This window comes from Sinohyriopsis cumingii, chromosome 17, assembly GCF_028554795.1.
Source record: "Sinohyriopsis cumingii isolate HCF-2022 chromosome 17, ASM2855479v2, whole genome shotgun sequence".
In the NCBI taxonomy this organism is placed as follows: domain Eukaryota; kingdom Metazoa; phylum Mollusca; class Bivalvia; order Unionida; family Unionidae; genus Sinohyriopsis; species Sinohyriopsis cumingii.
In genome coordinates, this window is record NC_142977.1 from 115,247,090 (window position 1) to 115,273,374 (window position 26,285).

The window sequence follows — 26,285 nt, forward strand, 5'->3', positions numbered from 1 at the left end:
TCATTTTAAATTCATACAAAATGCGTGAAAGGTTTCACCGATTATTGCTAATTATGGCGGCCTTGTAAAAGCCACCTGCCTTAAGTATTAATGAGGCTAAAAGGCGACACAAGAATATATCGACGTATATCTATCAAGATGCAATGCAATGCTAACTACTAATATCACGACAATGACCCCACCCACCCTACCCAGAGTATAGAATTACAGGCACAACAGCGGTACCCACATTCGGGTATTCCCAATCTCACTAAGAGAACACACATAAATTATGACCTGACAGACACGTGATTTGTTAACATGCATAAACAGTGTCTCTTATCATAATAACACTGCCCTAGGTCCCCTGGTGCCTAAAGGGTAAAATATGGTTCTATGTATAATGTCATTGCCCCGAAAGATTAGATTTCATTTAAGCCGTTCATCGGTAAGATTTGTTCTATCTGCGGATAGCTTTCGTGGAGTATGTTGATTGTATAATCGTAAGAAGCTAATGTAGTCGACAGCGTAACTAGCACTCGTGTTCAACAATTATTTTTCTTGCACATATGCACTTGTGCAGAAGGATTGAAGCTGCCCAACGTTGAAACAGTACAAATACCGGAAGGGTAAGCTCAGAGTACGCAAACCATGTAGATCTCTCTCTCTCTCTCTGTGAATAAGTATATCATCTGTACTTATAGGTTACTGCATGGGAAAATATGAACGAGTTTTTCGGATGGAATACTGCACGACCCATGGAGTGCAGTATATCCATCCGAGAAAACGAGTTCATATTTTCCCATACAAATGCAGTAACCTTTTTATTATATTCTCATTTTCTTATTTTACCTAAGGTTCAATTATATAAACAAATACTCTACAAGAAACAATGTAAATGAATGTATGCCGTATTCAAAACTAAATACACAAGCGCACATTCATCATTACACAGCAACAACATTATTAATGCGCACATAACTCCGTCAAGATAAATTTGAACTTTTCGCGCGCTAGACATACGTTTCGAAAAAAAATGGCTTTTTTTGTCTACTTAAAATTGAAATTTGGAGTCATATTGTGAATGAATGCGCATTGCAACAAGTTTTCCATTTGATCTGGATGAATAGGTTTTTTGTGTTTTTGTCGATTCTACGAAATTTCGTGATTGTGGACTGGATTCATTTGTGCAAATTGTACATGAAATACATCGGATTGAAGCAGCGCTTGAGATGCGTGTTGACATCTGCAAGTGCGTTTGTTCTGTGATTGACTATTTGAACTAATAATGTGGGGAAAATATGAAGTCTTTCAGTTGCAATAATCAAAAAGCCGCTATTGAATTTAATGTTTATTTCATTTTGAGTGCAGTAAGGATGATATAATTGCACTTGGAATATAGTCCAAATTACAGTACAATTTCGAAATGTGTAATTAAGCTCGAGAACTCGTGATATGGTTCATGTAATTCGGATTTGCAGAACTAAGAAAGTACATTTTGAGGAAATTCAGGATGTAAAATTGTAAGCATTTTTTTTTTGTCATTCTTATTACCAGCTAAAGAAGACAAGTTTATGCCTTGTCACTTGTATGTTATTTGTAAGGACCCTGTCTTGCGTCTACTGTATACCTAGCTTAAATCCGAAACATTGTATCAAAAAATTTAACGCGGAATCTTCCAAAGCAGCTGGTATGTGGCAGTCCACGAAACATCTGCTTTACTCCATTCAGAAAAAAGTTTCATTAAACAAAACGTAAAGCACCTACTACGCGAGTGTACATGATTTGTTTACAAATTAAAAGTGCTGGCTTCTGCGTCCTTCTTTTTGTGTACAAGAGAAAGTAGCTCCTTTATGCACGTGAATGCAGTATGGAGGTATGCAATATCGTAAAATACTGAACGATTCTGATAATGTAAAGCTAACAGAGAAAAAAATGAGCATAAAATAAGTAAAAATTTTACCTCTCTTTATCCCTCATACATGTTCAACTAGATTTATTTTCACGTATGTTACATGTCTTACCAACGTCAAGAATCTGATTTTGTAAAGTAGCCTTGGGTCGAAAAGTCCAAGCTGTTAAACTAAAGCCCAAGCACGACAATATTGTAGAAAACTAAACGGAGTCATTATTGTGCGCTAGAATAGAACTAAAAAAACTATTGGTAATTTTGACATGACGTCATCCCTAGCATTCAACCAATCAAAGACCGCTAGGTGACTCGCTCGAGTACGTGATTGACTCAGTTTTTATCCTTTTTAGTCCCTTGTCCATGAAAGCGAAGAAATTCCTTCTAGTCTGCTATTTGTTTTAAACTAAATATTTTATCCAATAACATGGTGAAATGTATTCTCAAGATTTTCCAAGATACACTTTAAGAAACTATATGATGACGAAATTAGACATTCGTAAGGCAAGATAAAGGATAAGACCTGAATAAACCAAATGTTTTCCCCTACCGGAACCGGGCGTCAAGACTGTTGTAGCGCATATGTCGAAATTATCAGTTCATGTGTATTCAGTATCCTACAACATGAATAGAGGAAAAAATATAGAATTTAGTCTTAAAAATGCAGAGGAAGGACAAGTCGATAGAGATTTGTTATTGTGTCTCTTTATGTTTTACCTTTTACCATTTGTCAAAGAATTGGTTATAAGAAGCAGCTAGCTAGTGGGGGCTCAGTAAAAATACAATTTTTTTAAAAAGATTGTGGGTAGTTGACTGAATTAAAAATGCGAGAAAATTGTATGACAGGAAGTGCTATCACCCCACCCCCAGCCCTTATGCTAAAGCTTTTCATAGAGTTGGAAGTGAAGGTGATTTGTAGGAATAAATTTTTATTATAATTTTTTTTATGGCGACCCCTTTTACCGATTTACCCTATTAAGCGGACGGGTTCTTTATCATAGTTAAGAATGTCGGATGGATAAAACAAAATGTGCTGAAAACTTTCATGATTAGAACAAAAAATGTTAAACTGAAAATGTATATCGACATCCTGCGCATGTGTTGATTTTATTTTAAGATATCTCTATTATTTAAGATAATGCGAGCAGGATCACAGATATATCATAGAAATGATAGATAACACGATATGTGTGCTTCTAGTATCATTACTTTTGTTGATTTCCTTTAAATGTGATATTTCTTTCCTAACTGTGGAATAAAATAATGCCACGCTTTTGCGCAAAATCTGTAATGAACCCGTATCCCCTCTGCCAGAAATAATTAAAATGTCTACTTTTTATATCTGTTTACAAATGACCTGAACAAACGCAAAACAACTCTCGTTGGAAAGGATGATTTAGAACTACTGAAGGTACATGTTTAATTCATATTTCTCTTCGTACAATTTACCATTCTGTTCAGTCAACTAAAGGATGTATTGGACGACAGTCGTCATTAGCCCCCTCCCCTTTGTGGCTATGCGCAAGAATTCTTGACAAATTTGTTATTGTGTTCAGTAACTGAGGTAAATGCATTCACTAAAGAGAACAGTTTCCATATTTGACATGTTACAAAGAGTTATCTTCTCTTAATATAAACTACTTCATTTCAGAGATGTAATATTCTACTGAAACAACTATCAACAATCAAGCTGGACACATAATCAAAAGGTAGAAACGTCTTTGTTTGTGGAGCAAATTCTCAAAACAAACTACAAGGGAAGACTGGCTTGTTGATGGATCGTCCAAACATTGAGATGATTTATGAAGAGAATGAAGAAGATACTAGATGCGGGATCGGAGGATGCAGACCAAAATGCCTCCAGATTTTTGCCAAGATGGCCGCCTTTGTTGGGGTGTACAGCATTTCAAGTCTCCTGACCTCTACACTCAATATTTATATCGCCTCGCAGATCACTACGCTGGAGAAGCAGTTTGGATTAAACAGTGCTCAGACTGGTTTCCTTCTAAGCTGTAACGATATCGGCTACCTTTCTACAACACTTTTTGCCAGTTATCTAGCCAGAAGAGTCCATATTCCCAGGATACTTTTTGCAAGTACTGTGTTCTACGGTGTCGCTGGAATTGTGGCGTCTACCGCATATTTCGTTTCAAAAGGCTCTTTGAGGAGAAATATTAGGTCATCTCCGAGTTCAGAATTTTTCAACATCTCTTTAAATAACAGTTATGCATCTACAAACACTTTCCAAAATGATAGTAAGACACCAGAGAAAGGTATGAATTTTCTCCCATTTCCTGTACCGATGTGTTCCAGCGACCCAATGAATTCCGGACTAAACTGTACCGAAAACATTGGGAAATTCTCCATCGGACTCCCTAATGAGTACACCCTGACAGTCACGGTCCTTATAGGTGTCGGAATGATACTACAAGGGGTAGGAAAGGCCCCCAGATACCCACTGATAGCCTCATACATAGACGACAATGTCAAGCAAACGAAGACGCCAATGTTTGTCGGTGAGTTTCGTTGCCAAGGTATTGTTCTTGATACGGAACTGTGATGGGAATGTGGAAGTAAACTTAAGTGGGCATAACATTTTTATATCAATCTGTCTGACGTAAAATGGCCACGAATTAAAATAAATTGTTGTTTTGCATAACGAGAAACGTATTTTGACTTGGATATGAAACGTGGAAAAATAATCACGAGTCCACGAAGCACTGGCTGACTTCTCTTGATAATTATCACATAAACTAGTATTCCGTTTCATTTCATTTTGATAACATTCTGGTGGTTACAATACAATCTTGATGTTAAAATCCGGAAAGTGATTGGTTGATTAATTTTCTGACTGGCCCAAGAATAAATAATGTATTTAGAATATACAATATAGACTGGTCCAAGAATAACTAATGTAATTATAATATACAAGTATGGATGCATTTGGATCTTACGCCACGTCATAACACTACGGGCATGGGGTGTCAGATTTGGATCTTACGCAACGTCATAACACTATGGGCATGGAGTGTCAGTTGCAACTAAAGAGATATCATGGTAGAAAGTTGGGAGGAATCTTATATTTTCATGATATAATTTAATCTAAATATTACATGACATTCTGGGTGATTGAAGGATCAATTAATTTGTCTGCTTATCAATATATTGATTTCATCTACTTGATAATTAGCAACTGTAATTTAATCCGTATTCAGTCAAAAAATCAACGCTTTGAGATCAGAACATTCCGGTTTTACCATAATACGTACCTTGTCGATTGATTGATTGATTATTGATTGATTGATTGATTTGCGCCTATACTTTTATATTTAACAGGAATCACAACAGGAATTGGCATATTTGGTCCCGCAATAGCTTTTGCTTGTGGTGGCCTTTTCAGCAACATCTATGTCACATTGGAGGGTATATACGTACACAAAATCTCTCTCTTTGTCTCACTGTCTCTCCCACTCTCTCTCTCTATCTGTATACGTACACTAAATCTCTCTCTCTTTCTCTGTCTCTGTCTGTCTGTCTGTCTGTCTCTATCTCTATGTCTCTCTCTGTGTCTCTCTCTCTGTTTGTCTCTGTCTCTGTCTCTCTCTATCTCTCTCTGTGTCTCTCTCTCTGTCTGTCTCTGTCTCTCTCTGTCTCTCTCTATCTCTCTGTCTCTCTCTGTGTCTCTGTCTGTCTGTCTTTGTCTGTCTCTCTGTCTCTCTGTCTATCTCTCTGTCTGTCTCTCTCTGTGTCTCTGTCTCTGTCTCTCTGTCTCTGTCTCTCTGTCTCTGTCTCTCTCTATATATATATCTCTGTCTCTCTCTCTATTTGTCTCTGTCTCTGTCTCTCTCTATCTCTCTCTGTGTCTCTGTCTGTGTCTCTGTCTCTGCCTCTCTCTCTCTCTCTCTCTCTCTCTCTCTCTCTCAGTGACGTTATGTCCACGAGCCTCTTGTTTCTTTGTCAATATCATATACTATATTGGAACTATTTATCAGCATGATTGGAATTCTACAAGGTAAAGCAAATGCAATAAATGTGATGATACATTTGCCATTGCAAAATAAAATAGACATAATATCATCACCTTCGATCATATGTATTTTGCTTGCACAAATAAAAAAAATACTGCAAGCTCGATATTCCAGTTTGACTTGTCGGTTGTATTGAGGTATTCGGTGTCGCAGACAAGATAATACACTATGCCAGGACACAGCAGACATTTTGAGCTATAGCTAATATTTGCACGATTCTTGTTTGAATTAACTGTGATGAAAACGTAGACAAGAAGAAGAATTTATACGGTTCGTTGTGTTGATATGTATATTGTGATCTTACTTTCTTTTGCAATGAAAGCTGGACTTTTCATTTCACAGCTGAAAACACATATACATATTTATGTTTTGACCTCTTGACTTTTTGATTAAATATATCCTTTATTTATGTTTTATATCTGAAGGCCACACATTTACAGTCAAACATTTATTTTCCGACCTAAATTACCGCTGTTTGCAATTCCTGAACTTTAACCTATGTATTTCTTGACATTGCAATTCCTGACCTTTAACCTATGTATTCACTGAAATCACAATTCCTGACCTTTAGCCTACATATTCCCTGACAATGGAATTCCTGAACTTTAGACTACGTATTCCCTGACAATGCAACTCCTGAACTTTAGACTACGTATTCCCTGACATTGCAATTCCTGACCTTTAACTTACGTATTCCATGACATTGCAATTCCTGACCTTTAACTTACGTATTCCATGACATTGCAATAAAAGTTTCACTATGCACATATTACCGTCAAATTGATTTACAATAGATACTGGAATGACACCTACCCACCCTGAATGGATAGGGGCCTGGTGGCTGGGTTTCATGGTTTTTGGCGTGCTATCCTTAATATCAGCCATACCTCTACTCTTCTTCCCGAGGAGGATGAAAAGGACTTCCCCACTCAAAGAATGGCAAAAACCACAGAGAGAAAAGGCAAAACCATTTAATTTTAAAGATACAGTGAAAGGTAAACAGCGTCAGCAAACGCATTATGATGAGACATTATCCTCGCGTCATTTCGTGATAGAATGCAAAGATCGTTCATGTTCGACGTTAGATATATTTCGATTAAAACGTTACACAGACATTATCCTCACGTCAGTTCGTGATAGAATGCAAAGAGCGTTCATGTTCGACGTTAGATATATTTCGATTAAAACGTTACACAGACATTATCCTCACGTCAGTTCGTGATAGAATGCAAAGAGCGTTCATGTTCGACGTTAGATATATTTCGATTAAAACGTTACACAGACATTATCCTCGCACGTCAGTTCGTGATAGAATGCAAAGAGCATTCATGATCGACGTTAGATATATTTTGATTAAAACGTTACACAGACTTTATCCTCATGTCAGTTCATGATAGAATGGAAAGGAAGTTCATGTTCGATATTAGATATATTTCGATTAAAACGTTACACAGACATTGTTTTCACCCTGTAGTTCATGGTATAGTGCAATATGGGTTCACATTTAACATTAGATGTTATTCAATTAAAACGCTAACAAGTGAATCACTATTTTATATAATTTTATTATAAATTTATAAATTTATTTTACAAAGGTCATCCAGTCATTCAACAGGAGTGAGTCACTGATAACAGTCTCAAGTCACGTGTTCTACATTCTCGACTTGACTTCTTTTTGTAATATGTTGTTTTATGAGACGTGAATTCTTTGTGTTTTATGAAATCTACCTAGAGTTCTTCAGCTGAGACTACAAAAAATTAATTGTAATGTTTAACATCAATCACGTGATCATAGCAGTAGTATAGGGGGTAGGATTAGCGTCAATGGGAATTAGCATTAAAAACACCCTTGGGTCACTTTAGCGTCAAGGGAAATTTAACATGGAGAAAAATCGTGGGTCTGATTAACGTCAAGGGAAATTAACATGGAGAAAAAATCTTGGGTCGGATTAGCGTCAAGGGAAATTGAACAAGGGATTTTTTTTGATTTTTTTTTTAAAAATTTTTTAAATTTAAAAATTTAAATTTAAATTTTTAAAAAAAGGGGTAGGCAATGGAAAGGCTATCTCTTTTCGAGAAATATGGGGGCCCTGAAAAGGGCCTTTGGGTTTTCTTCTTCTAATTTCTTCTTTTTCTCCACCAAGTTCTTATTTTATCTCCTACACTCTTCTTCCCTTTTTTTTTTCTTCTCCTCCTCTTCTTTCTTCTTCTCTTCCTCCTCTTCTTTCTTCCTCTTTTCATTTTCTTCTTCTTTTTCAATTTTTTCGTTCCATGTTCTTATTCTTATCTTTTCCTCTTCATCCTCCTTCTCCTCCTTTATTTCCTTCATCACACCACTGATCATGTGCTTTGCTTTTCTTAAGTTGTTAATTTCCATTTTTACACGATGGGGACTATAGGAATAATGGTCTTCAACCAGTCTTATTAGCATCTGTTCCATTATTCCTAAGTTGTCTAAAACGTCTTGCAAGGTTTGTATTTTGTCCATTTGGTTTGACGCCATCTTCTTTTTATTCTTTGCAGAATGGTTTGAACGACGAACACTGTGGGTTCTTATAGTGAAAGCGCGTACGTGAAGGAAAACATCCCCCTAAAACATAAAATGGATCTTACCTAGATCATGACCCAACAACGCGCGGACGTGAAGGAAAACATCCCCCTACTATATCATTTCATATAATATAACCCTAACTATACTCTCTACATGCACTAAGAATCAATAAATAAACCCTTAATCTACTATTCACACGAACTTAATTCAGCATTTACAAACACCAACACAAACACACAAACTTACTTCAGCATTTACAAACACAAACACTCAAACACATACACTTCCACTATTCATAAAGAGTTAGTGTTTATTTTCACACTACTCTACCTACACACATTGGCAAATGGATCGTTATTTCTTTTCTAGAGTATTGGGTAGCCCTTAAAAGGGCTGGTTTTTTTTGAACTCCTGATGCACCTATCTAATGGTTGCACCTTCCTGGCCTGGCGCCACACACGCATCTTCTTCCCCAGTCTTCTTTTACCTTTCTTCTGGGGAGCGCAGAGGGAGGATGATTCGCTTCAACACCCCAATCCTCTGTCTCGGGAATATTGAACGACATCCTCTCTTCTCTTTTCTTTTCCTCTTCTTCCCTCTCTCTTCTCTCCTCCTCTTCTTTTTTCATTCTTGCTTCTTCTATGATAGCCTCCGCTGATAGTTCGTTTACTATGCGCCTGGCATATTCCAGGTGCATCTGGAGTTCTAACAGTTTCACTATTCTGCTATTCATTCTTCTGGCTGTGTTGATCAATCAACAAGGGTAGCTAGACTGCCCAGCGAGTTTCAAGTTATAGTGAAAGCGCGGACGTGATGGAAAACATCCCCCTAATAACATAAAATTGATCTTACCTAGATCATGACCCAAAACAACGCGCGGACCTAAAAGAAACACTCACTCACTTTTTTTTTGCTACCCATCACTATTGTAAAATTTTTATAAATCACTTCAATAGACTATCCACATACGCAAAGCAATCCAATCTAACCCAAATTATACACCTCTAACAGCCAAAAAAACAAACATCATTTTAATCTACTATCCATACCAACTTACTTAACCACTTACTAACACAAACACACAAACACATACACTTCCACTATTAATAAAGAGTTATTGTTTATTTTCACACTACTCTACCTACACACATTGGCAAATGGATCGTTATTTCTTTTCTAGAGTATTGGGTAGCCCTGAAAAGGGCTGTTTTTTTGTTTGCTATGGCATTCTTTTTTAGTTTCTAAGAATGCGATGTCCTCTGAGGATAGACTTTCTGGCGATAGGTCTGCTTCTTCGGAAAGAGAAGAAGAACTCTTTGGTGTCGATACGACAATCGACAAAGCCTCTGTCAGCTTCAGGTTGCTGCTGCTGCTGCTGTTGTTGCTGTTGTTGCTGCTGTTGCTGCTGTCTCTGAAGTCTGTACTTCTCTGTCCATTCTTCTTTTTCCCCGTTCATTTCTTCTCTGAAGAGCTCTTCTATCAGGTCTTCAGTGATTTTTAACATTCTCACATTTTCTATTTCTTCTGGCTTCGGTATCAGACTGTGTCTGACCCTATGCAAATTCACGTAGGCTTCGTTTAGCTTAGCTAGTTTGGAGCACATCTTCGTAGGAGGATGAGTCGACAATGGATGGTTAGACTGGGAACAAACCGGTTCTTAAAGTCAAAGCGCGGACGTGAAGGAAAACATCCCCCACACGGTTTTTCGAGCCGCAACGTTCATGAGAGGGATAGTAAGAAATGAAAGAGCATCAATCCAACATTCTTATAGCTAAACAAAAGACAAAAGCATTTTTTTCAAAACACAACATTTTTTATTCAAAAATCACTTAACACTAAACAACAACAACTCTAACATTTTTAACAATAATCCAACACTATAACATCAAACAATTTTTTTCAAATCACAAACATTCTTTCTCAATGGACAATCTACTTTAAACAGGGCTGACAACGTTGTGAATGAAATTGTGATTTCCACTGTTGGAAATCATTAGGCCATTGATTGACACTACGTTTCCTAGCTTGAGACAAAAGATAAGCATAATGGTCACAAAACCATCGATCTACTTTCACATCGTTTCTAGCAGAAGAACGAGGATCGAAATGAGTCACTAAATGTTCTAAGGAATAGCCCAGGCTGCGATGATGCAGAAAATACACACAGTACTGTCCACACACCAAGGAATCTGTGCCTTGTAATTTCACATTATTGAATCGGGTGGTTTGAGCATTTCTTCTCATAAAGTCGATGATATCGTCTTCCAAAGGGGGCAATCCGTACGAATCGAAATATTCCACACATCCTTCTTGAGGAAAGTAGACGGCTACCCAGTGGGTTCCTGGGAGATGACTGTCGTCCGTGTTGATCACGTAAGCTTGATGGTCTTTAGGTTTGCGATGAGGGAGTTCATCTTTAGCACAGACGACAGGATTCCAAGAAGCCGTATACGAACTGTGGTTCAAAAGGTAATAAAGTTCCCAGGTATCCATTGTTTTGTGTTTTTTCTTCTTCACAGGTAATAATAAGTCGTCAATTCGATCCTGACTTTTTGCTTGAAAATGTCTGACGAATAAACGGTTATTCGTTCTGTTTCCTCACTCTGATTCAGGAGAGCTTCGATACGATGGATCTCTTGAGTGGTTAATGGTGGACAAGAATGTTCACGCAAGTCTTTATACCACTGATGCAACACGTCTTTGTTCGAGATGAGACTCCAAGCTTCGTCCAGATACTCGTCCAATTTTTCTTCTTGACTCAACATCAGGCATTTATCGTGTTGAATTTGACTGGGATGATCGTTTTGACATCCATAACAATTTTTCTTGATCAATTCCGTCATTTTATCGACCAAGTGTTTGGCAAAACAGGAGACTAAATGGGCTTCTTGTTCTGGCCATCTTGATTTCATCATGATCACTTCTTCTTCTTTTTCTACGGTCTCCTCACATTTCATGTCCAAAGTGTCTCCACTAGGTAAAGAGGGATAACAGTCTTCCATGGCTTCTAGTAATCTAGAATGACTTCTCTCAAACTGTTGATTTCTATCGTATTATCGAATTCTGCATACAGGATGACGTTCACTGTGTTATCTGCACGTAAAGCTTCTGCAAACTGAATTTCCACACGAATCTGGCCAGATTTTATAGGGTGGAAATGTCCCTCGTCGCTGCCTTGGTCTGGAGTGAAATCGAAAGCCCACAAAGTGTAGCCTCCGTCATAATCGTTGTACTCAATGCCGTGACTGGTGTTGGTCCCTAACTGACCGGTGGCTTCGTACAGGGACAAGTACGATCTCAAGTAATTTCTGTCAGCAAAGTTAGGCTCGAAAGGTCGGGTACACAAATTCTTGCCGTCGCGACTGACTTCGATCTTGGACACATTGTAATGTTTAAACTCAAAAGGATTTTGATCGTAGGCTCCGTTGAAGGCTGAATTCTTGATGATACCAACAATCAAACGTTTGGGTAACTGTCCTTGGAACAGATGATCTTGGATCATGGATCGCTGTCCAGCAGGAATGGTGAAGGTTTTCACTTCCACGCGTCGTATGGGATACTTGGCGGTCGTTCTGCTCAACGTTTGACTGATGTCGTTTCCCACTTTAGGCAACACTTCCACACGACGCACGTAGAGTCTGGCTTCTTGAATGATAGTTTTGTAAGAAGGGATATCATCACCAATATGAGCCATCAAATGGAAAGTGGCACTGCTACGATTCAGTCTCAGATGGATATCCACGCCGTTCAGCAAATACTTTTCTTGTAACCACATGTCCAAATGCAAACGATCCATCAGTTCTAAACTTCGCCCTTGCAGAATTTTAGTTCTACGTGTGTTAAACCCCACATTGTGAGCATTCGCATTTTCTGTCAGGGCTGTGTCGTTAAACGTGTTTGCACCGGCCGTGTCAGGTTTCCATACCACGCAAGCATCCAGATGAGTATTCTTGGCTTCTTTTCCGTACGTCTTGAGATTTTCCAAGTAGGCACGATACGGGTAAGTATCCATGCTGCTGCTGACTAGTTTGTTATTCAAGTACAAGTCCACTTCACTGAACAAGGAATGCATGAAATTGTTGACAGGAGCTACTCTAGCATCGACTGCAGGATTAGTGTTGTCCGCCACTTTGACCACTTTCACTTTCAAATACAAGTAACTGCTATTCAGATCGATGTAATCTTCGGGCTGTCCTTTGATTTCAAACTCGATGGGAGCGGAATCAGTCAAAGAGGAGATAGGAAGAAATTCCACCCATTGGGATTCTTGCATGGTCATCATGGTGGGGGGCATGGCAAACAGATCCAGTTCCGTCTTGGAACAAGCACATGACTCTCGGTGCATCATTTTTTTTCTGTTCTTTCTCACTAATCGAAAACGTCTAAGTCTCGAACGGTTCTTCTTTTCTTGGCCTTTCTAGCTTGAAGTCTGGTGAAAGGGTGTTTTCTTCTTCGTCGTCTCTTTCTGCCTTGTCCTTGCTGAATGCCTGATTCGGTAGCGTGCAGGGCATTTATAGGTGTGTCTCGTCGGCCCAAAATGTCTTTACCCGTTTGCAGCAAGACATTTTTGCCTGCCCTCATGAAGGCTTCTTTAGGGTTTTGTTTGTCGATGATGACATTTTGGAGAAATTCTTTGCCTTGCGTCAGTGCCGCATCTTTCAAGGCGTGCAATCCGCGTGTCACCATCGGTTTCAACACAGGGGCCACCGAACGAAAGGCCGATTTTAACATGTCTCCTAAACCGTGTCCTCGTTGTCGAGCCACCCCTCGGTACACTGGATACATGACTTGCTTACGAGTCGTGAGAGAACCGTTTTCGAAAATGGAGCTTCACCGTGACTTTTCCTTTGGTGAATGCAATATTTTGTCCCAAATCTCCTTTTATAGTAATGTTGACCGTGTCCAAATACGACTTGCTGACAGGTAAATAGTGAGGATGGACAAATTCGCGGTGGACGTGATAAGTGTTTCCACCTTCCTCGTCAGCGTTTGTGGCAGAATCCACTTTGAAAGGAATGACACGCAGTAACGGCACGGAGGTGTGTCCCACCACGTTGTATTCCACCACATCGGAATACACAAAGATCAAATTCAGTCCTTGGTTCAGTTCTACCGGGGTACGAAAATACTTGGCAAAAGATTCGTTGTCATAAATGACTGGTAATTCGGGGGATTTTTTTTGTTCTCCTTTCTTCGTCATCTCCGTGTCACCGCCCAATATGTCAAACAATTCAGGACAAAATAAGAAAGACATGAATTTTTTGGACCCCTCAGAAAATTTCATCAGAAAGCGACGAGCTATTTTGTGGTATTCCAGGGTGACACTTTTTTGGACATTCCCCAAAGCTTTATGGAACACGCCATTAAACTTGGAGGCTATGGCGCTGACCAAATGATGACCACTGAAATAATAGCCTGGGAGAATGAACAAGTTGTAGGTCCACGTTTTAGTTTTCTCATCATAGGTTCTATTGCTATATGTGCCAATCTTATCCAACTCATCTTGCAATTGTTTGTCATGAACTTCCACCTTAAAATAATTTTGATTGGGAATGACATTGTGGACTTGGGTTGGGTGAATCATTTCCACTAAAGCCACTTCCCAATGGGCTTCGTGATCTAAGGGGATGGCTTGAGGTAATTTGGCCGTGTAACAGCACAACGTGTTGTTGGGAAACACCTCCATGGAACTGTCACTGGGTAAGGTTAAGTAAAATTGGTTTTGGTGACTCATAATTCTAGAGTTCTGTGGCTGTCCGAGGGGATATTAATGGACGTCAGAGGCGTGTCTCCGCCCAAAATGGGTTTCTGATTCTGGTTGGACTGGTGACTGGCACTGACACTGGCACTGGACACAACGTTCCCGTTCGAGGAGAATTTCAGGGAGGGATTGGGAAGCAGGTAACCGATGCAACTGCTGAATAAAATGGTCCACAATTGTTTGTCTCCTTGTTGCAAACTCAAATTGGCGATGGCTGCCCCGATGACACAATACACCACGAAGATTTGGCAGAAAAAGACGATTTGCGTTTTAGGCACACATTCTCCACACCACACCCACAAGGGTTGTTTTTGTAAATCTTGCACAGAAGAACTAGGTGAAGAAGGACTGGTCGACGTAGCTGCGTCTGCTGTGTGAAAGGGCATGATGGTCACTTCTTCTTTTTATAGTCGATGACTTGCGAAGCGTCGATCCAAGAATCGAAACTGGGTGGATATCCTTTCCAACGTACTTTGACTTCTTTGACACGTCGTTTGCCCACTTTACGGGTTCTGCGTTCGAGAATGCTTTCGATGTCGTACACGTCGTCTTCTTTTTTGGTGACACGTTGTAACTCGGGCAAATAAAACGTTCCTTTGAGTACTTCTCCGTTCATGTCTTCCAATTTATAGACGGTAGGATGACGGCCATGCACTCGTCCAGTGACGCGAAACAATTCGGTCGTCCAGTTAGGTAAGTAACCTTTGTCGAAAGTGCGTTTGGTTTTGCCAATGCGCACCCAATCTCCTACGGCCAACTCTCCACTTTTCTTGGGGACAGCCCTCGTCGGGGACGTACCAAACAGACGCTCAAACACCAGCACTTCGTTGTCGGGAGTCACGTCTTGCGGGTCACGTCCGATGCTTCGATGGTAAGATTGGTTGTACGCTTGCACCAGGTGCGGTAAGATGTCGATGTACTTCAGAGTGTGGTGATGCGTAAAATATTTCCACATGCGTTCTTTCAAAGTGCGTTGAAAACGTTCCACGATGCTGGCTTTGGTTTCGGGATTCTCGGTGGTAAAAAAATGAATGTCACGTTTCTTTAATTCTTTTTGGAAAGCTTGGTTCAGAAATTCGGTGCCTTTGTCCGTTTGCCATCGAAGAGGGCGACGACCGCTTTGTTTCAACACCCGTTGCAGGGCTCGCACTAACTCGTTGCTCGATTTGGAAGTCAAGGGCACGACCCAGGCAAATTTGGAAAAGACGTCGATGACACAAAACAAATATTTGTAACCACGATTGTAGCTGGCCAAATGAGGGACATCGGCTAAATCGGCTTGCCATTGATGATCGATGCCTTCCACTCGGGTGCGACTTCTGGCAAACTTGCGTCGAATGGGTTTGTGTAAAGTGTAGGTAGCTTGTTCTTGTAACCATCGTTGCACTTGAGGTAAACGGAGACTTTTCAGTCGCGTTTTGGCAGCACGATACAATTTTTGAACTCCTGCGTAACCTGCAGGATGGGAGGGATGGTAGTAAATGCTGGCTAAGACTTTTTCCATTTTTTGTGTGTTAATAAGTCACCCACTCTTCGGTGATGCTACTTTGGGTGGGTCGAAAGGGTGGTTTAGAAACGGATTTACGTGTCCGATGGGCTACGGGAGTAGAAGTCGAAGGTAGTAGTGGTGGTGGTGGTGGAGGTGGCAATGGAATGGCTTTGGTTTTCTTTTCTTTTTTCGCTTCTGGTTTCCCTTCTTTCTTTTTCACTTCTGTCGAAGGAGGCGTGGACATCATCTTTTTAACCCAAGCTTTCATTTCTTCTCGTTGGGGTGTGGGGGACGGGGTCAACAAGGATGCTGCAATCTTACTCGAAATGGGAGCTGCTGACGGTGTTTGAAACACCTCGCGCATCTCTTCTTCCTCAGGTCTTTGTGGGGTAGCATCTCTGGTGACCGTTGGGGATGGTATTGGTGGTGGTGGTAATGATGATGATGATGGTGCTGGACTTTTCATCATGGTCTTAAAATCTTTCAGAGTGGGTAAAGCTGTTTCGTCTAAAGCTTTCTGGTGAAAGAGTTGCAGTCGTTGCAAGAGTTGACCGTACTTTTGCGATTTTTCTGTTTCGGACAAATCTTGGCGATCCATCAAGGATTGCAATTCGTGTTGTAACTGGGACATCTCGCTCAAATTGGGATTGGGAGGTAAATGCGGGGTGCGTTGTTCTTGCCACCGATGGTATTCCATCCATCATTTGTAAGGCACTAAAGCTAGTTTTCGTCCTTCCATGGGGTTGTCAGGGGTCAATTCTGAGATCTTGGGACTTCCGAGGGCCTTTTTATCTTGCTCCCACCAGTCCTCCCAACATGGTTCCCAAGACTCCTTTCAGTATGGGGCCTAACAAGAGAGGTAAAATGCCTCCACGTTGGACCAACATCTTCTTTTTTTGACGAATGGGAATTTTCTTTTGAACCATTTTCCGAAGAACGTGACGATGTTTGCCTAAGCATTGTTTCTGGTGTTTGGACAAAGGGATCGTGCCTTTCAAAACGTTCAAACAACATTCGCACACGGTATCGATGACCTCTTTGGAGGCCGTTTGAATGAGTTTTTTTCGTAGGGGTGGAGAAGCTTTGGACACGACAGATAACATGTCCCCATGTTTGGCTAAACGTGGTGGTAGTCCTTTTCTTTTCTTTCCTTGGGGTTTTCTGGAGGGTGACATCTTTGCTTGTGGGTTCCGGGACATTCACCAAACAGACACTAACGTCGATGACTTAACACACACCCTTTTATCTTTTTTCTGGGACTATCGCTTTGTCATAAAGGTGACAATGTTTTTCCCAAAATCGCCAAGGAATCCTCCCCTTTGTTGACGCCTCTTTTTCTTGGAACGACTGTGTCTTTTTTTGGCTTGGCTAAGCGCTTTGTCGGATGACGCGTCTGCCTTTGTCTCTTTCTTTTGTGGCTTCTTGGAGGTGACATCTTTTACAAGTTCACTGATACCCCGACTTGGTCACAGGTCTTTTTATACTGGAACGCGTCGCCACTGATTGTCTTTACGTCGTATCAGTTTGAGGACAGGCATGACACGTCGTGCAGGGGTACGCAACGGGCTAAATCGAGCCAGTTCTTGCTTGGACAAATCCAGTAAACTTTGTAACATGCCCGATCTTTCATGGACTTTGATTTTGGGAGAAGGTACTTTGTGAGCAGCAGCCACTGCCGCTAAATTGGAGGGTCCTGCCACTGGGGAAGTTCTTTTGGGGGTCATCAACGGAGAAGTTCTTGGTGTGATCAACGTCTCCAAGTACTCTTCAGTTCCTGGTGACATCAACGGAGAAGTGGACAAACGTGAGGCTGCCGGAGACGCAGTCACCGCTGTGGCAGGTCGTGGTTTGCGAGTGTAAGGTTGCGTCCTGGCCGAAGTGCCTCTCTTGCGACTAGTTTTCTTCTGTGGACTTTTCTTTTTCTGAGGACTTTTTCTCTGTTTCTTTTTCTGGGGGCTTCTTTTCTTTTTCCGGGGTGGTGTCTGGTAAGAGGAGGGTCCCGCCACTGGAGAAGTTCTTCTCTTTGGGGACCTGGTCTTTTTCTTTTTCTTCTTGGGGCTTCGTTGGACTTTTGTCTTGGGGACAACTTTGGGGGCATTAGGATCCCATCTTAAGAGTGAGCGAATGATGACCCCTCCTAGAGTACCGCTCCCTCCAGGTTTCAAAATGATTTGTTTTTTGGTTTGAGTGTCGATGCGGGGATCGGCCAGTTGGACCAAAGCGACTTTGTTCCGATCGAAAAAGCGTTTGGTTTGATGAGGAATCTGAATGATTCCTTGGAGTATTTGACGTGCCGTCACCGTGAACCATCGTAAGACTTCTTTGAGACTAGCTTCTAAGACACGAGCTCGTGTTTGTGGATTTTTTTTCTCGACTGATGCCATACAAGGCACGAATCAATTTGACGGGAAGATGCGACTGAAGGGACGTCATGTTCACACTGTGTGAGACAGACGAAAAAGGGTCTGAGGATTTTATAGATTTTTTCATGGGGAGTGAAATGAAGTCGAGGACGGAGACGTGTACAGGACAGGCCCTCCATCTTGGCACCAGTGGTGAAACAAGTGGGTACGAAATCGCAAATCCTCGGGGGTCGTAGGTTTCAAATCGACGAGTAAATAGGCGTGTGGCGTTTGAGTGGCATCGTCGTACGCCTGAGTCAGCCAAGGCGTTCCTAACTGTTTGGCTAAGACTTGCACTTGCGATTTATCTCGAGGGCTTTTAAACAAGACCACGTAATGCGCATTGAGACTGATGGTGCGATGGGCTTTACTTTGTTGAAACAAATTTTGGGTGACGTAAACGACACTGGCATTACGGTGATGCCCTTTGCGCGTGAACCACAATTTAATTTCTTCTTCGTCTTCTCCTAACATGTCGTCGAAAATGACCAAATGGGTTTGACGGGAGTCAGAGACGATGCCGTCGTCTTCTTTAGGAATGCCTTCCACAAACACGATGGAATCGCCTTGACTTTCTCGCAAGAGGCTGTACGCCGATTGCCACTCTTTGTAACACCACACGATCCGTTGAGGGGGCCGATCGATCAAATGATGTTTATGTTCGATCAAACGTTTGACGAATTCGGTTTTGCCTGAACCGCTAGGTCCAGCAATGAGCATGTTAAAGGGATGGCGAAGATACAAAGCCTCCCAACTGGCACGATCTAAGTGTTCGTCGATGACTTTGACAGTAGAGGAAGAGGGAGCAGAGACAGCAGAGGTAGCCATGGTGTGAGAAATGTCACTTGTGACACGAAAACAAACAAGACAAGAGTTTATATACTTTTTCAGAACACGTTTATTGAATGTTTTTTTTAAACATGAATACGAAAGACAAAAATACATAAAAGCCAAATGCTTAAGTACAAGGATAAAAGGCACATGATAACTATGAACGTGGAATAAAAACAAGTGTCTGTACAACATGTTTTGGGTAAAGTTCTAACCAGTTCTATAGTAGGGGGTAAGGTCACACAAGTGTCCTCCCGAAAGGGTCTTTCAGGTCTGTCCACGACAGTCCTGTCCTGGGTGACGGGTTCTTCTGGCACCGTCACTAACACGGGTTGAAAAGTAACTTTTTTCCTTGAACAACTCTCGTGCATACTGGGCCACTTCTTGGGTCCAAGCCTCAAAACCCCATTCTTTCCAGGCACGGACATCTGTCCAATGGGGATGTAAGTCACAAGCTACACACACATCGTCATACACGTCTTGGGTAGCTAAAAGTTGACGAATCTTTTTTTCCTGTTGAGGTCGAGAAGTATCCAGATGAAAACGCAAGGCTTTGAGCAAAAGGAGTTTTTCGTGACCATTTAAGGCCATTGAGGTGGTAAATACTGATCGTAACCATAATCATGAACATGTCGATCATTAGCGACCTCAAAGTTTTGAACAATGTCTGACGATTGAAAGAATTTCTGACGAATCAGTTCTCTTATACCATTCAGGTACCAGTGGTTAAAGATCTGGTGACGTATCGGATGCAATTGTTCTTTACGTTTGACTTGTATTTTGACCAGCTCTCGGTAAATGCATTCTCTCAATTCCACAGGCAAGGCACGAATGTTCTCTAGCAAAGTATCCATGAATAGGTCATACTAAATCCTCTTTGGTCTGACACAAGAAATGTACTGTTTGCACAAACATGGTTTTAATTCATTGTCGAATCTAAATCGTTTCACCACTAATCTACACATTACAATTCGTCCAGAAGTTTCCTCTTTCACCAAGTTCACATTGCATGAAAGATGTTGGTAATTCGTTAACTCTTCCTCTGGAATTCGATGCAGTACGTTTACAATGTAGTAGATAGAATCGTCAATACCAAACCATTCCTTTTTATAACCAGGAGGTCGTTGATCAATGTCTGTCCAATGGAACAGTTTCAGCTCAATCAGTCCTTGTATAGCCTTCAGGTACCAGTGGTTCAAACACCGGTGACGTAACGGATGCAATTGTTCTTTACGTTTCACTTGTATTTTGACCAGCTCTCGGTAAATCCTTTCTCTCAACTCTACAGGCAAAGCACGAATGTTCTCTTGTAAAGTATTCATGAATAGGTCAGTCCGTACAATTCACAAAAGTAATCCACATAGTGAGTAATTTCTGACCACTGCCATTCAGGGTAACGTCCAAGAATGTCACTGAACTCTTTTGATGTAAACGGTCTAAAGCGATACAATAGGAGGAATGCACCCTTGACCCAAAGAAATCTAACACACTGGTTGACTTTTTTCACTTTCCTCTTATGAATTTCTCGACACAAAAGTTCTACAGTGACCCATTGAGATTTCACTCTGGCAAACCCCTGCCAAACTTCCTTGTAAATCTTCTCTTGTAGTTCTTTAGGTAATGATTCAATATCGTTTTTGAAATGAAGTTTAAATACTGGTCTCGGTGATGTCCAACATTTGACTCCTAACCAATCTGGTTTCTTCTTCGTCAACGACATGGTAAGTTACTTCAATGTCTCGGTCCCACTAAGGGTAAGTAATGACAATTCGGTGACCATCGAGCATGTTCAACGTAGGCCGAATCTTGCGGTTCCCAGTGGTGAAGTGACACACCGCAACTGAAGCACTTGACTTTATCTCCTTCGCCCAAGTAGAAAAATCCGGCTCTGGCTAATTCTTCAGGGGTCGGTCCTCCCAGATACTTAGGCCATTTTCCTTTGAACGATTGAAGACGATTTTCAAAGTCGCAGTATTCCGACAAACGCACAGGAAACGAATATTCGTCTTTCACAGGTTCGTTTCGATGAGGGTTGAGTGACATGGGTAGGAGTTTGCTCAGGGCTGGATGACATCCGTAGGGGGGTAGACGTGAAGGTGAACATTCCCCTTTAAAACGAAACCCAGTAAAATGTCAAAGAGGACGAGCAGCATCGCTTTCGCATCCCACAGGTTTGACACGCACAGCATCACTTTCCATGATAGGGGTAGGGACACTAAAGTTCCCATGATGCTTTACGGCATCGCTCAGATCACAACGTACAGCATCGTACCCATCGCAAGGCTCACAATCGCATTCCACTTCCGAAGCCTCACACTTGAATTGTGCCCTTCTAAACAACTTGTTCTGTGTTTCTCTGAAAGTACTCATCTTGTTCGTTCGGTCTTGGTAGTCACAATGAACTATCGATCTTGACCATAGCCCCCTTTTTATACTAGTCGCAATGCAGTCTCCAGCTTGTACATCTTTCCTTTTTTACGTTTTTTATGTCCTGTTCTGGAAGGTACCGTCTCTAAGGTACCGTCAACATTGTACCGTAGTGTGATGGGTGGAAAGGCCATAGAAAGGTAAGGGCAGTGCGGAGACCATTGAGTATGTTCCAGAATAGCTGAATCTTTATAGATACATAGATCCATTCGTAACTTCAGTCCGCAAGCGAAACACTGTACCTCGTATCCCAATCCTGACTCAGGTCCCAAGTAGACAAATCCTGTTCTAGCTAAAACATGCGAAGAAGGTAATCCTTCCCTATCTGTAGGCCATTTCTGAAACGTGTCCAATCGACGGGCACAATCACAATAGTCAGGTAAGAAGACTGGAAAATGGTAGGGTTTGAACTTGGAGTTCTCATCGGGTTTCTCACTCGATTCTTGCTGTGGCGAAGTCATCTTTCTGGTGGGTGACTATCCTCTTACAACCAATGTTTTATACCAACGTGTCCATACGGTAAGGTAAAATGATTGGGAAGTCGAACTCGCTTCTGGTACACGATTTGATAAACTTTTTCCAAAGGTCGACTGACGATGTGGTGAGTGGGTAAACGTACAATCTTGTTCGGTTGGTGAGTGGTCACTTTAAAGTTTCCATCCTCTCCCGATTGCAAGGCTTCTTTCAATACGTCAAAGTTGACCACACGACTGGTACGATGATTCAAAGTCAGTCCTTTCACTTTGCACGTCGTGTGCACTTCTCCTTGTTTGTCCCGGTATTCGTAGCCGTAATTTTTGGGACCGCCACTGACGAAACTTAGAATCTTGTCGTCGGGATGCTCGTCTGTCCAGGCTCCTAAACGGTCTCCTTCGATGTCAGGGTGATGTTGAATCGGGTGATGGATGTAAATGCAACTGTCCGTGTCAAAGTACAGGACGCGTTCCCCTAACAGTTCTAAAGCTTCGTACAATTTTAAGCGAGCATGAGCTGTCACGTAAGCCGCAATGATGACATTTCCAAAAGGGTCGTCTTGTACAAAGTCCAGATCTTCTTCGTAATTGACCAAGATTAAATTCTCTCGAACGACGTCCACGTGTTTCACGTATTTGGTTTTGTCGTGAATCATCTGGAAGTAGCGGGAAGGTTCTGTCAAATATTCCGTCTTGGGTAAACACGGTCGTTGTGCCATTTTACCCCACAAGCAATTTAACATCACTTTGGCAAACGATCGCCTGCCTTCGTTTTTCTCGATGTGGTCTAAAGTGATGCCTTCTTGTTCCCGATATTTCTCTTTGAATTGTATTTGGTCTTCGGGAGTGTGACACCAGGAAGGATAGCCGCTGGCTTCTTGTTTCAGTTTCAAAAAGGCATCCACGTAGTCGGCGAAAATGCCTTTCTGAGTAGGGTCACCCTTGTGGTACTGTTGTGTCTTGGGAAAGTGGCAAATTTCGTACACTTCTAACAGTTGGTATCCCATGTCCAGAGCTTTGAACAATTCTACGCTGACCCAGGTTCCCGTCAAGGCCCGTTCATCCTGGCTGTGATGGCAAGGTTGGTCCTGGTTGCACGTTTCGGCACAAGTACGGCACAAGGGAAACATCAGTTTGCCTTGACAATGGTGAGGTAAGACGGGATGGTATAGGTTCGTGGGAGGCAAAACTTTACACTTGATCAAACCTTCGTATTGTCGAATGTTTTTCAGGTCGATGTGTTCCGTCAGCAATTGCGGGTGCCCTACAGGAAAGCGACAATATTTGCACACGTAGGGATACAGCGAACACACGTCCAAGTATTTGATTTCTTCTCCTTTCTCTTCGTCGGCTTGGTACAGCAAACAGGTGGCATTGGTCCTTCCTCCGTACAAACTATCCCTCGGGTTTAGGGGGTCCATCAGCTTGTAACTTTCCACGGCACGTTTAAACTCGGGATCGGTTTTCATACGGTGATCGTATTCGTGTTCCCACATTTCCACCACTTGGTATCCTTCCTGTTCTAACTTTAAGCGTCGCTGACAAGTGTCCTGGTACAAGTCTTCTATGGTCCGTTGTAAAAACTGATTTTTAGTGTCACGGTCAGGGTAACAAACGGGACATCCGTGAAATAAGCAACCGTTAAACTCGTACACGATCTTGGGGTTTTCTAAGTCCCAGCCATCGACCGAATACGTTCCGATGGTCTTTTCGCCCCCTCCGTTGCGGGCATGCTGAATCCACTTGTCTTCCTTGTCGCACAAGTAATGTAACCAACGTAGGGCTTTGACCGAGTATTGACGTTTGACATAGTGGGTCGTTTGAGGACTGATGACATCCACGGTCTTTTCAGGCATGAATCGTTGGCGGTACACTAAGGAACACGCTTTGGCAATGGTGCAAGCTTCTTTCAAAGGATCGACCCCTCCGTGTTCCATGAACAGTTCTCGAAATTTTCCACAACAACGCCGTAAAATGTCCACGTCGGAACGACAATACTTTAGCATTTCTTCCTGAAAGTCGAAGGGGTCAGAGGCGTGAGCCTGGTACCAAGCGTAGAAAGCTTCTCGTTGTTCGGTACGCATGTTGTCGGGGTCGTAATAGTGAGCCTCTGGTAAATGGGGTAGAACAGCATGTTGGTTGGCTTCCGTATTGAAAAAGTGTGGAAAGTACCCTTTAGCCATTTCTGTCATTCCAGACGTTTTAGGCATTCGACTCAAAGGCATGGCCAAGTAACTCATCGAATCTTTAAACTGTACTTGTCCCACTTGCATGAAAATGATTTTGGCTCCGTTCAAAGTCACTTTAGGACGCTCGGTGCCTTGTTCCGTATAGTACCTCAAAAGAAACTGTCCATCGTATCCGGAGAAATTGTGAGCCATCACCGTGGCATGACGATGACAATCTCCGTAACGTTCGATGTCCTCTTGGCTCCACGTCTTGTCGACGGGGTCTAAGACCCATTGGGCAAAATCGGCTAACGTGTTCGGTCCTCGAAAGATTTTTTCACGCCCTCCGGGAATCTTGCTGCAGTGAGGGCAATGACTGAAGATAGGTTCTTGAATGCACTTCTCGCACGCTCGATGAGCCACGCAGAAATTAGGAATGTGAATGCCAGTCTCTTGCATGCATTCGAAATCGAAAAAGATGAAATTGCCTTTTTTATTTTTGTGACCGTCCTCTTTCTCTGGTGGGGGTTGGTATTTTTGCACGTAACATTGGTGTTCCAAGTCGACGATGTGGTGACAAATGTGACATTTTTTCTTTCCTGAACATATGTGTGCCTTGGTATTATTGGTACGTATGACTTGTTCACACGTAGGGCACAATCTCAGGAGTTTTCAGATGTTGTTGGTAACAGGTAGGGCTGACAAACGTGCGCAGACAAGTGGAACAAGGCACTGGTTCTTCGCTCAGACAGGGTGAAGAGGCCAAACATCCTGGGCATTTCGATCCACAATGTTTGTGTTGCTCTCGATTATTATAACCACGGTCACATTTCTCACAATAATAAACATATCCCAGGAATCCAGTGATACTGGTAATGGTATCGAAATGGTCATCGTGATGATAAAGGTGAATGTATTTTCCGTCCTTAAAGTCTTGGCCTCGAAACAACAGAGGTCCGCGCACTTCTTGAGGGTGTACTTTCAAGGTGTAGCGTGGAGCTAGGACATCTTGCAATTTTTGCATTTCAGGAATGCCACAGGGTATGTCTTTGGACAGGCCGGCTTGTTGCAACAGGAGTTCTGCTTCGTTTCGTTGTTTGGCTCGATCGGATTGTTGAATAGTTTTCCAGGTTCTTTTCCATTCTACCGTTTCGTTCTTGTTGGCATAGGTTCGTCCCACCACGATGGCACGGGCTAAACACATCTGGTCTTGAGGGTTGTGAATTTGGACGAGGCTCTTTTTGGTACTGCGAAGTTCGTTCACCAATAACACCTTATTGCGTTGTCCAGTCCCTTGAGGAAGAGAGACGTGAGCCATTTTCAGTGTGGCTTTACCATCGGTGATGTCAAACTGGTCATTAGATTGTTGCACGTGTTGAATCTTGTCCATGATTTTGGAAGGGGTTAGTTGTGCGGGTCTGCTAAACTCAATCCAAACAGGGGATTTCAAACCGTCGTGATCTATGGATAGTGTCAAGCGATCGTCTTCTTTGGCTTGACATTGTCGCTTGAGTGAAGTGAGCAAAGAATCCCACATCTCGGTGATGAACCCTTCTGCTTTCTCCAAGGGTACGTCGGACTTGAAATCTTTAAACTTCACCGTGTAGGTGTAAGCCGTGGTTCTAAATTTTCTAGAGGAGCGCTTTTCCGTCTCTCGAATGGAATAGTATTTTTCAGGGTTGAGTAAGGGTGACGAACTTGGTTTAGAGGGTTGGGATTCTGGTTCACTCATGTCCTCTTCAAAATCACTGGCATGAATTTGTGCCAAGATTTCAGCCCTGGTACGAGGCGATAGATCACGTTTCTGCCTCTGACTTTCTTTTTCTTTCCTCTCAAATGAATAGGATCGTTTCATCTTGAGTGAAAAACGTCAAATGACTCAAGTTCAAACACCATAGACTAATTTATAGTCATGGCAGACTAGCGTATATAAAAGGGTGTGTGTCTTGTTCTTTCACTATTCATTTCACTCTCAAGCCGAGCACAACGATGGAAGAGACTAACCAAATCGAACGTTTCGTCAGAGCTTTGCGAGGGGTCATTAGAAAATTCTCTTCAGACCAGCCTACGGACTACTCTCCTTCCTTTCGAGATAAAAGTCAGGATACTTGCTATATCTGTCAGAAGAAAGGGCATTGGTCTTCAGAATGTCCAGACCGTCAAAAAAGAAAAAAAACAGGGGATAAAAAAGACAAAAGTCAAGATACCTGTTATTATTGTAAAGAAAAAGGACATTGGTCTCCAGATTGCCCAAAAAAGAAACAAGA

At 41.9% G+C, this 26,285-nt stretch overlaps 1 protein-coding gene across 1 annotated transcript in view; it reads left to right on the forward strand.

The window, feature by feature from the left end:
• Positions 1-370: 370 nt before the first annotated feature.
• LOC149779709 (solute carrier organic anion transporter family member 2A1-like) overlaps positions 371-26,285 on the forward strand; it is a 61,195-nt gene continuing 35,280 nt past the window's right edge. Inside the window, exons 1-4 of the mRNA XM_089940562.1 lie at positions 371-608; positions 3,540-4,404; positions 5,225-5,311; positions 6,711-6,911. Coding sequence (XP_089796688.1) covers positions 3,663-4,404; positions 5,225-5,311; positions 6,711-6,911 — 1,030 coding nt within the window. The 5' untranslated portion in view covers positions 371-608; positions 3,540-3,662. The remainder of the gene's footprint in view (positions 609-3,539; positions 4,405-5,224; positions 5,312-6,710; positions 6,912-26,285) is intronic.